The sequence below is a fragment of the Euwallacea similis genome, chromosome 21 (assembly GCF_039881205.1).
Source record: "Euwallacea similis isolate ESF13 chromosome 21, ESF131.1, whole genome shotgun sequence".
In the NCBI taxonomy this organism is placed as follows: domain Eukaryota; kingdom Metazoa; phylum Arthropoda; class Insecta; order Coleoptera; family Curculionidae; genus Euwallacea; species Euwallacea similis.
The window spans coordinates 818,418-830,095 of record NC_089629.1 but is presented as its reverse complement, the minus strand read 5'-3'; the positions used below and the strand labels follow the sequence as shown (position 1 = coordinate 830,095).

Below are 11,678 nucleotides of genomic sequence, written 5' to 3'. Positions count from 1 at the left end.
TACGTATTTACGAGTTATTCGGAATTTTAGGTTTTTTTTAAATATAAAAATTGCAATAAAATATCAACAATACAACTGGAAAATAACATTTATTGGAGTGTAGTGTGCTTAGAAACTGCGTAGAGATATGCCTAGAACCAGAATAGAGCGAAATTTTCATCAATTGAGCGAGTTTGAGAGGGGTCGAATAGTGGGTCTACGAGAGGCTGGTCTGTCATTTAGGGAAACCGCCACTAGATTGAACCGTAGTGTAAACACTATAGTGAGATGCTGTCAGGGATGGTTCGAAGAAGGGCAAACAGGCAGAAGAACAGGTACTGGACGACCTCGAAGAACTACAGAACGCCAAGATCGCCGACTCCGAATTATGGCCCTAAGAGATAGGTTCGTCTCGTCGAGGACGCTGGCGGATCAGTGGTTCGCTGAGTATGGAAGGCCCATTGGGATACGAACCATTTATCGCCGCATAAGAAGTTTTGGATTGATTTCCTACCGTCCCTATCTCGTGTTACCCCTCACATTAAATCATCGTCAAAATCGACTACAGTGGTGCCAAGAGCGGATACATTGGACTCTGGAATGGGATAATATCGTGTTTAGTGACGAATCCAGATTCTGTTTCGGTATGCATGATGGTCGGGCAAGAATACGAAGGAGACGGGGTGAAAGATGGGATCCTCAGTTTGCAATACAGAGGCATGTTCATCAGACTGTTGGGGTAATGGTTTGGGGTGCCATTGCATATGGTAGCAGGTCACCTTTAGTTTTCGTCAGAGGCAGTATGACAGCCCAGCGATACATCCAAGAAGTCCTGGAACCTCATCTTGTGCCTTATCTGGAAACTCTTGTTGATCCAGTTTTCCAACAAGACAATGCACGACCACATGTGGCTAGAGTGACTATGGACTTCTTCCAACAAAATGCAGTCAATTTGCTACCTTGGTCACCTCGATCTCCAGACCTCTCACCGATCGAACATGTATGGGATATTATAGGTAGAAGGTTGCATAATTTACCCCATCCCCCGCAAACCCTAGCGATGCTGTGTCATGCTGTCCAGTTAGCCTGGAATGAGATCCCCCAAGAGGACATCAATCACCTCATTAGATCCATGCCTAGACGTGTACAAGAATGTAAAAGACACCGCGGAGGACCGACAAATTATTAAATTTTTTTTAGTTTTTAACAATTAAATTTGTTCAACTTTTTAATGAAGTATTTGTTTTGGCGTAAACAACATGCATACCAAAAATTATTTAAATCAAATCATTTTTACGGGGTGTTCTCTTTTCTATGTCACGCAGTGTATATATTTGTTATTTTTTCTGATTTTTCCAAAAACCAGTTTTCAAGTTAAGAAATTGGAGGTTTAAGAGTTTTTTTTGGTTTAGGAGTGGGAGTAAGGGTATTTTGCACAACTGATTGGCATTAAAGGGTTATAACGTATGTACTTATATGCTCATTCAATTAGGTTTTCAATTTAGATCAAAGGGCATTTTGACTATTTTAAAGGGAGTACTTTTTGACGACACTGCGTCTTATTGCCAACATTGCTGCTAACATTTCCATTATTAACCTTCATGTTAAGCTTAAATATTTTATTAAATGTTAACAGGTAGGTTACCCTTAGGTCCAAGGACTAGTTGCAGTTCATACACATAATTGTAGTTTACCTAGAGACGAATTCCTCCTTGAAAAATGTTCGTATTTTTAAGCTTAGAGTTGGTAATGAAATTACGTGATTTTACGACGTACAGTGGCGGACAAAAGTATGGAAAGTTTCTTTTTTCGCATTTCATTTAAACAACCTAGGTAAAATGGCAACGATTATTTGTTTACTACTAACAATTTGGTAGTAAACATTCCAAAGATTTTATATTTAGATCTTCATGCATTTTGTTTTTATCAACATTTTTTGTTAATGCTCTGGTTAAAAGAATGGAATTTTTTTAATTCCTTCACATTTATTGAATATCCCATAAATTTAGTTCCTCCCAGAAGATTCTATCGTACTGGTGCTTTAAAACAAAGAGTGTTAGAAATGGGCAGAAACAAATATCTAACAGAAGATTTGCGGAATAGAGTTGTAAATTTGTGTAACGAGGGCCTCAAACAGCATGCGATAGCAAAGTCCCTGGAAGTGTCAGAAAATGCGGTCTCAAAAATATTTAAAATGTTGAAAGTACTAGGTACTACAATAAATCGTCCAAAGTCCGGTCGTTCCAGAAAAACTATTCCTTAGACAGAAAAATTTAAAAGATCTCTATAGCAGACCCACATAAATCATCTCGGTAGATAAAACAAGAAATTTCTCAACATTACAATGTTAATGTGACTGATGAAGCGTGATCGAACTGTGAGACGACACCTGTGCAAAGTTGGTCTTGTCGGAAGAGTTGCAGTTAAAAAACCGTTAATTTCAAAAAAGAACCGGAACAGAAGAATTCAATTTATTCAGAGGAATTTACTGTGGAACTCTCAAAATTGGAACATAGTGTTATGGAGTGATGAAAGTAAATTCCAAACATTTGAATCTGATGGTAGATCATTTGTCAAAAGACCAGTGGGCAAAAGATATGATATTAATATATCAGAAACCTACCGTGAAACTTGGAGGTGGCCGAATAATGGTTTAGGGATTTTTTTCTCGATGTGGAACCGACCCAGTATTTAAAATAACTGGAAAAATGGACCGGTTCATGTACCGAGACATTTTGGAAAACATGATGCTGCCATTTGTCGAGGAGGAGATGCTTCTAACATGGAGATTTCAACAAAACAATGATCCTAAACACTTTAAAAGTGGTAAAACATTGGTTTTTGGAAAATAGCGTAGATGTTTTGGAATGGCCTGCCCGATCACCTGACTTAAAGCTTATAGAACATCTCTGGGAATATTTAGACCGGAAAATTCGATTAAGGATTATTCATAATGAAGAAGATTTATGGTAAGTGCTTTAAGATGAATGGCGGAACGTTCCTGTTGAAATCTTAAAATCTTGTGGACTCGTTGCCCAGAAGATGTAAAGTTGTTCTTGAGACAAAGGGATATTTTACTAAATATTAGGATTTTTTCTGCAAAATTATAAAAAAATATTCAAGTTTTTTTTCTATACAGGGTGTTTCTTAAGTACGGTACATAACTTCGGGAGCGTATTCTACAACTAAAATAAAGGTAATTTTGTTATATAAACTATATCCCAAAAATGATTCGTTGCGGAAATACAGGGTGTGAAAGTTTCTTTAAAAAGTTACAATATTTTAAATATTTCCGAAACTACTTGAGACATTTTAATGAAATTTTGCAGGGTTTGAGAGTTAGCAACGGTGCGTATTTTATGCAAAAAACAGTGGCTGTTGTGTAACCAGTGGCGTGCGGGCAGGATAATTTAATATATTAAATTGTTTTGGCAATATTTATGTAATAAATATTAAATTGCTCAATGGTATTTTATTTTATGGCTCTACTTTTATTTTAATAAAGCAAAATAAAAATTATTACTGAAAAGTAAAACCTTTCCATACTTTTGTCCGCAATTATATATCGATTTTTATAGTGAACGACCTATGTATGGTCGTAAATAAACAGATTATATATTATAAATATAGTGACCGGCAGAAAGTACGCACCATATGGGATTTTTTTTTAAATTTCAATTTGTCAGAATATTTTATTCTTGGTAAAAGTTTGTGTAAAACTTCATTGTTGGGCTTACATTTTTATTCCAAACAAATTTTTGTAACACGTTTCCTCTAAAATAAAAAATAAAGGTATTTTACTCATGAGCCATTTTCATAATTTTCGAATCTCCCCCAAATGAAATGAGATATACAAATTTTGTATACTGTGTTTTGAATTTGCAGGAAGGCACAAATTTTTACCAGGAATAACATTTTCTGATAAATCCAAATAAACAAAAATACCATATGGTGCGTACTTTCTGCCGTTCACTGTATATAGGTTACTTTCTTGTATGGGGAGTCATCTTTTGGACGGATTTATGCGGTATAAGCGCAACGATAATTGATAAATACAATTTAATCTTCATGGTATGATTATTTCTAATACGAATACAATACAGTTTTTCGTTTCCATGTTTCAGTTCCAAACACAGCCCCACAATGCTGTTGGTACAATTTCCGCGTACTTTCATGCAATAAAAACTCTATTTAATATTAAATCATATTTTATTTCCATTTACACAATATAGAATTTGTTCAGTCATGCATTTAAATTATAACAAAATAAGAGTCGATCCTTTCCGTTCCATTCAATGGAATTCCAGTCACACTTATTCCTACAATTTTATAATAAAATAACGTTTAGCACTTTATTACATGTATAGAAATAAAAAAAAACAATAACTTTCCCTAAAAGTCTCTTGAGTATATAAGTCATTTGATCTCGCTGTATATCCAAGTATGTATACAAATACCGGGCGGTAAAAAAGGTACAGAAACCTAATAAATACTATATTACTTTAACAACTTATACTATGATGTATTTCTGTAATTAGATTAGTGAAGAGTAAAAGTACTTTTTACAGAGTTACTTCTGAGATTATGTAGTACCAGTATTTTATGTGACAAACGACGGTAATTGCCCTCAGTTCCACTGTTTGAGAAGAAATTACAGGTATTCGTGAAAATCTCGAAGTTTGTGTGTGTGAAATTTCCTCTCGGTGGCTTTACAGTGAAATTTACCTGTTTTCACTCTAACGCCATGACTGCTTGAACTGCGGCACACATCTTCATACTATATGTAACTAGCCCTAAGTGTATACTACGACTAAAGTGGTGCTTCGCTTGAGCATTTTTCATGTCTATGACCAGATTTTATTTGTAAATTGTCCTTACTGACCGGCTTCGCTGTCGCTATCGCTCTTTTCTGTAACGAAACATTTATAATAGACAAATCCTTCTACTCAATTTGCAGGTTCTTTACCTTTTTTGCCGGGATAGGCGTGCCTCTTAAGCCTATCGTACAAGTCGTCCTTGGTGCCGTATAAACTGGCGTTGCTCCTTGCCAAACTATTCATTTTTCCCCCGTTAATGCCATTGTGCAAACTCTCTTTCATATATGTTTCGTTGTAAAAGTTGGGCATTTCCCAGCCATCCTCTTCGTCGTCATAATAGTGAGCGTATGTTGAGTGGTGGGAGGGAGCGATGGACTCTGCATAGGGGGTTGGAGCTCCATAGTAGAAGTTCACTTGGGAGCCATTGGCATCTGTCGCTGGGGTGAGAAGTTTCTTTGGTTCTTTACGTCGATTGGCCCTGTAAGAAAAGCAGAAGAACTGAAGAAAAAGTACCCAGATAAATGCAGGGACAAAACTACCCCGTTTATGGGGGGCCAGATGCGAGAGAGAGGTCTAATTTTTATTAGATTTGGAGCCTCTAGTAGAATGCATTAGACGCAGACGGATTTGTCATACGTCCTCTATTTTTTGAGATAATCAAATTGCATTTCAAATGCTCAATCACCAGCTCTTAGTACCAACCTTGCGCAAATCATCCATATCAGCAACACAATGAAAATGATGAGTATCACAGAAGCAGCAATGCCACCAGCGATATATGCGAATTCCGATTTCTCGCTGCAGTGTTTCCCTGTGAAGCTGCCGATGCATCTGCAAGATGGGGCTCCAGTGACGTCCTTGACACAGGTACCCTCATTCTCGCAGTAACCATCGCAAACATCCATACAGTGCTTTCCGGTACCATTGAAGCCGGGTTTGCATTCGCATTTGAAGTCACTGGTTTCTGGGATCAACAGACAGTAGGCGTTTTGATCACAATGCATTTCTTGACCGTTCATTTCGCATGGGTTCGTACATTCAGACTTGGATTTCTGTATAAAAAGAATATGAGTTGGTGTAATTAAAACCTACTTGAAAAATTCCTGATGGGGAAATTTTTGGGGTTAAACTAGGGAAGACTTGTATCTGGAACCACTTACAGAAGCAGAACTCTTCGTGCTTGTGTTTGGTGGACAAGGAATGCAAGTAGTTTGTTGTGTTTCCGGTTGGTAGAACCCTCTCTTGCAAGGAATGCAGCTGTTCAAAGTGCCATTCAAATAAGTACCAGCCGAACACACTGGTAGTGAACAGTCTTCGATGGTCGTTGAGCCTGGTTTCGGGGTTGTTCTGCCAATGGGGCATCCTATGCAAGCGGCTTGGATACCCTGGGTTCTGGAATATAAACAGGCGTTCTAGTATAAATTCCTCCATCAAAATTGCCGATAATTTTACGTGAAAGAATGTTTTTTGCAAACGGCAAAGTTTAGTTCAGCTTAGTTCAGATTAGAAGAAGACGGACCTAGAAAGGAGCCGGGGGAGAAGGCATGTCCTCCTTTCCTCCCGGGGAGCTATAGTCTGAAGATAGTGCGTGGAGACACGGATAGATGGAAGAGAAGAATTATATTTTGAATGCAAGAATGGATAAGAGAGAGAGGAGTTTAGGTATGGAAGAATGAAGTAAAGTAGTTCTCGAAACTAGTATGGATGAAACGAAGGAGTTCTCGAGTCAAGAATGGACGAAGGAGAAAAGTTTTGAATACCCCTCGAAGTAATGCCTGTGAGCGGTTCCGAGGGGATCCAGGTTGAAGAGAGGGATGGAGTTTAGGTTATCAGTATCCCGAGGGATACTAACGCAACACTATGTGGGCAAACAAGACCACCCTAGCTCCACGCCTACATGGCTTGTTGCAAATTCTCTACTCCTCTATATACGGTAAAAAGGAGTTAGTTTAGGTTGGTGTATCACTGAAGGTGTCGGACGGACTTTTTTGCTCAAAATATGAACGCTGCAGCTGAAAATATTCGCATAGCTAGGACAGTCGAATTAGACCAACCTGTAAGATCCTCGAGGACAAGATTCACAGCGTCCATCTTGAGCAAGTTGCTGACCGCTGCTGCATTCATCCCGGCATTCCTTGACCGACACAGCTTCGTTGGTTCTGGTCGTTTTGCCCAATCCGCAAATTTGACAAGAGAAGGAGCCTTCTTCAGGTTGATAGAATCCATGGCCGCAGGATCTGCAAAGACCAGCATCGTGGTCGTAGAATTTTCCGGCAGGACACCGTTCTGAAAGAATAACAGAGGGATTTAAAGTTAAAATTAAAACCAGCCCTTCTAGGAGGAATGCAAAAACTCGTAGAAGTATTTGAACAAATATGAAGGACTTAATAAGAAAAAGCTCTTTGTAACATTTTCAAGGATGATGATTGAGAGTTACATCAGGAAGATCACAGATTTCTGGCACGATTTGAAGTTTAAAATTAAGATGGATTTGGTTTAATTTGAGATTGAATCTCTTGGTTCCTCTTCCATTTCTACGATTTAGCATCAGTCCACATACCTTTACAATCTGCAGCAGTTCTAGCTCCAGGTCCAACTGTAACTCCCGGTCTTCCTGCGATGATTGGACATTCAATGCATTGGGACTGTCCAGCTTCGCTTTGATATGATCCTTGAGGACACGACGAGCAGGTCTTGGTGTCTTTGTTATAGAAGCTGCCAATAGCACAGGGCACTATGGGAAGATTAATTAGGGGTTAAAAAGGCTGAATTTATATAAATTAAAGGACAGATGTGGATGTAAAAGTGGAATAAATTCTACAAAATTTGTATGGAGTGAAGAAAATATATTCTTGGACACCTCTATACCGTGTCCAAGAGAAGAATATGGTGATGCATCTGAAAATGGAAATCTAGGAAACGATGAGACATACGATGGTGGTTAAATGCAAAAAGCCGAGCACTAAAGAGACATCGCATCTGCCTTTTGGTGAACTGCTCTAAGGGATGAAATTTTTATCGACATTGCATTGTAATTCTTAACGTTTCTGAGATTAGCTTGTACCCCCTATATATCTTATACGTACCACAATCAGGTGCTACTACAACCTGTCCGGGAGGACACGCGTAGTCCGATTCCAATCGCAATGAAGATGGGTCAGGGACGGTGTTGGGTAAAATATCTCTGACATCAAATTGGTCTTCTTCCAGAATTAACTTCTGCAGCAAATCTTTGACACTTGAGCGCTCATTTGTGTTGGAATTCAGTACCGGATCACTATAAAATGTTTAGTACTCTTTATTGTATATTGACTTTGCCAATATGAAGAAGCGAAGCAGGCTTAAAACCAGAGGAGGTGCATGCAATAGAAACATGAGTGCTTACTTCAATGCCGGGAAAGCGATTTCAATGTTGTACGTATCGCTCGTGGATTCTCTTCCCTGTCTGTCTTGTCTATAAGAAAGAGAGGACATGCTGTTCTACACACATTCAACTACTTTCTACTAAACTAAACTAATAATCACTAAACTAAAACTAGAGTTTTAGGGGATGGTTAATGTCTCTATAAGCGATTTGTTGAAAACTAAACAAATCGCTTTTAAACTAATGAGTAAGAATCATTATTGCTACGATAACACAAAAAAGTTCATGTGTGAAGAAATTCTTACTTTTCGACTGGAACATGGGCCTCGATGACATAGGTGCTTTCATCTTCATCATCTGAAGCTTGTCTGATCTGTCTTCTAGCTCTGTGGTCGCATTTAACGTCGATGTTCAGCTCTTTACATTCTCTGGTGCCTTCCACCGAGAACGAACAAAAGTTCCAGTCTCTGTAACAAGTTTTAATTCAATAATAAAGTTAATTATTATCGAGAAACCGAAGCAAGTTTTCACCTGTTCAAAGTGTTGACTGCATTCCTTACTCTTTGCCTAAGCACACCTTGTCCGGCCTCGTTGCACAGAACAGAGCTGGGGAACAGCATGTTTATCCTAAAGACCCTTTGAGCAGGTTTGGAAGCTGTACATGGAAAATGAGGTTATTGGCTTGCTACAATGGCCATATATGTGATAACTTACAAGAACAAGCAGGATAAACCAGTGGCAAATTAGAATCGCTGCTGGGCCTCCAGAAGCCTTCGGCTCCGCATGTGTAGAACTTCGGAATTTCTTGCGAGAATTTAAGACCAGAGTTGCAGCCGATTTCGCAGACTTTGAATTGACCGCCTGCACCCCAATCTTTGCAGGTTTGATATCCTCCAATAGGATCAGGGAGTTCGGGGCAGAATTCTGATAATACCGACACCTAAAGAAAATGAAAATATGTTTCAAAGTTGCATTTGAATATTGAACATATTTGAACATGTTTGGACCAGTTGGTATATTTCAAATCCTGAAACTTTTCCCACTCATTTGAAACAATATTTCTGGGCCGTCCTGTATATAAATTGACGATACTTTAAGATTGACTGCTTTGACCTAACTTACTTTGAATGTACATGTGGCTGTATTGCCAGCTTCATCACTCGCTACATAAGCAATTTGATAGGCGCCCCATAGCAAGGTCTGTCCAGGTCTGTGTCCACTCTTTTCCTGAACGGCTGTAACGGCGGTATTGTCGCTGAAATGAGGTTCATCCCAAGCAACCAAAGCTGATCCATTCTTTGTGATAATCCACAAATCTCCTGGACAATATTCCACTTTCGGAGGGATTTTGTCCACTTGCAGATCTTGGCATTTAGATCCACTATAGCCTGGCGGACAGTTTCTCTGTCCGCAATGAGATGGAACTACCCTTTCCACTCCTATTGAGATTTTTGTAGCGTTATCTATTTATTACTAAAGTAAGACGTGAAAAAATACCTCCTAAGGTGTCTTCGTATCCAGCCCAAGTTAATATCAATCCTCTGTAGAGCACCGGTTCAGTTCTGCAATCTCTCACTTGTTTTTGAACTTCAGTAGTGATATCCAAAGCTCTGTTCCAAACTTGAACTTTGGTTAAGTGCCCTTGGAAGCCACTTTCCGTGTAAGCTTTGGGATTTCCGGATTGTGGCCGGCCCAAAGTGACCCAAGCACTGGACAAATTCGAAAATTAAGTAAGATATATGTGAAAAAGCAAAATACATTACTGTTCTGGTAACTTCCTTCCACCTCCATAACCGTCTATTTTGCTGGCGATTAAGCCTTCGGTGACGAGCTTTAGTTCTCCCCCATTTTCTCCATCCCATACTATGGCGATATGGTGCCATTGAGCATCATTGATGGTGGTGTAATCTCGATAGCTCAGATAGACATCCTGCAAGTCTGGGAAGATGGAGACTTGCACTCCATTAGAGTGAGCTTGGATGATTGGTCGGCGGTTAGTTGGTACGTATTTCGAGCTGGAGAAAAATTCACATGAAATTGCAGGATTGAATTTGTCACTTATTCACATCACTTCTAACGTTGGAGAAAGCCAAATTATGGTTTCAGTATACGTACCTCACACTGTATAAAGTGAAGAAAATGCCATTCTCGTCTTTTTGAGTGAATTGAACCCACATGGCGATGGTCAGACTTTTGGAGGAAGTCGTGTAGAATGGTATGACTTGAGAGGCAGAGCTGCGAGTAGGATCGCTGAAGTACAGGTCATAATCCACGGAAATTGCTGTAAATCCAGGTCAGTATACTACCACCTTCTCTAAAGTGCCTTATCACTTACTTTTCCTGCAGTCCTCCCCAGTTAAATTAAATGGACACTGACAATAGAATTTGCCAGTTAAATCAATGCACGTAGCACTGGGTGGGCAGGAGTTCTCTTTGCAGTTGATGATGTCTTCTTCACAGTATTTGCCTGTATATCCTGGAGGGCAGGCACAGTTGAAGCCGAACATGTTGTTAGTGCAAGTAGCGCCGTTTTTACATGCATTAGCTTGGCAAGCGTCGTACTCGTATTGGCAGCCAATTCCTGAGAGATAAATTCAAAATGTTTGGTTTCTTGGTAGCCAAAAAATGTTAATTTATCTAACTAGTGAGAGATACCACAATATGCCATTAACTACACAAATATTTAGTATTTTCTAACGAATTCAATGCCTGAACCAGGAGTCTCCTCTACCGTGGCCTGCGGAACGCTTTTATACTGATTCATTAACCATGATTAGCACAGGAGAAAGGAATTAAGAAGAATAGTGCACTACCTAGTTGGTTCTGCTTTTCTCCATCTCAATGACGTCTTACACATAGCAGTCATTTACCTATAGCCGTCTGATGAGTGTCAACTAGCACGAAACCGGGAATGACCTGGTCTTGAATTCGCGCGTCTACTGATAGATTGTGGACCATGAGAGTAAAAGCTGCTGAACCGATCATGGAGGTTAGTGGGATTCCCTAGATTTTCAGTATTTCAATGGTTGAGTTCGTGATCGATGAAGACTCCTCTCTGAATGCAGGATTATGGTTAAAGGGAATTAAGATGAAATTTTTAGGATGAAAATAAATAATGGAATACCGGGATGATTGTGGCTGGAGGTTTCAAAACAGAAGCACAAAAACTTGGAGCATGAGCAAGCCGGTATATTAGGAAAATGAGGAAATTTGTTACTCATTTAACTTAACCCGTGGCGGGTAGAAATTGTTGGTTTTTATGCGCGGTTATTATCCAGATGTCCTTTATGAATCATTTTTCCTTTTCCACGTTTCGGTTGAGGACATGAATAATTACTCATGAAAAATAATAGATGAGGGGACAAGGTTTAAGCAGCAATATAAAGATTAAAATAATAGCAATTTATTTCCTTTTTCTGTGATTTTTTCATCGTCCAGGAAAATTAGAAACAATCATTAACGAAGCTCATCATCAAACAATCATTAACAACACAGAATGCTGTAGGGTGGCATATTGC

General features: G+C 39.1%; 1 protein-coding gene across 2 annotated transcripts in view; it reads right to left on the bottom strand.

Moving 5' to 3' along the window:
- Positions 1-4,169: 4,169 nt before the first annotated feature.
- The window catches only part of uif (sushi, von Willebrand factor type A, EGF and pentraxin domain-containing protein uif), a 43,926-nt gene continuing 36,417 nt past the window's right edge, over positions 4,170-11,678 (bottom strand). Inside the window, exons 31-46 of one of the 2 annotated variants that reach the window (XM_066400640.1) lie at positions 10,496-10,741; positions 10,276-10,441; positions 9,924-10,175; positions 9,658-9,869; positions 9,283-9,599; positions 8,875-9,100; positions 8,692-8,815; positions 8,466-8,627; positions 8,182-8,250; positions 7,883-8,073; positions 7,357-7,530; positions 6,851-7,082; positions 5,957-6,188; positions 5,499-5,848; positions 4,946-5,274; positions 4,170-4,888 (exon numbers count right to left, since the gene is read on the bottom strand). In XM_066400640.1, the coding sequence (XP_066256737.1) occupies positions 4,854-4,888; positions 4,946-5,274; positions 5,499-5,848; positions 5,957-6,188; positions 6,851-7,082; positions 7,357-7,530; positions 7,883-8,073; positions 8,182-8,250; positions 8,466-8,627; positions 8,692-8,815; positions 8,875-9,100; positions 9,283-9,599; positions 9,658-9,869; positions 9,924-10,175; positions 10,276-10,441; positions 10,496-10,741 (3,317 nt within the window). In that variant the 3' untranslated portion in view covers positions 4,170-4,853. The remainder of the gene's footprint in view (positions 4,889-4,945; positions 5,275-5,498; positions 5,849-5,956; positions 6,189-6,850; positions 7,083-7,356; positions 7,531-7,882; positions 8,074-8,181; positions 8,251-8,465; positions 8,628-8,691; positions 8,816-8,874; positions 9,101-9,282; positions 9,600-9,657; positions 9,870-9,923; positions 10,176-10,275; positions 10,442-10,495; positions 10,742-11,678) is intronic. The other variant, XM_066400643.1, reaches the window with a different exon arrangement.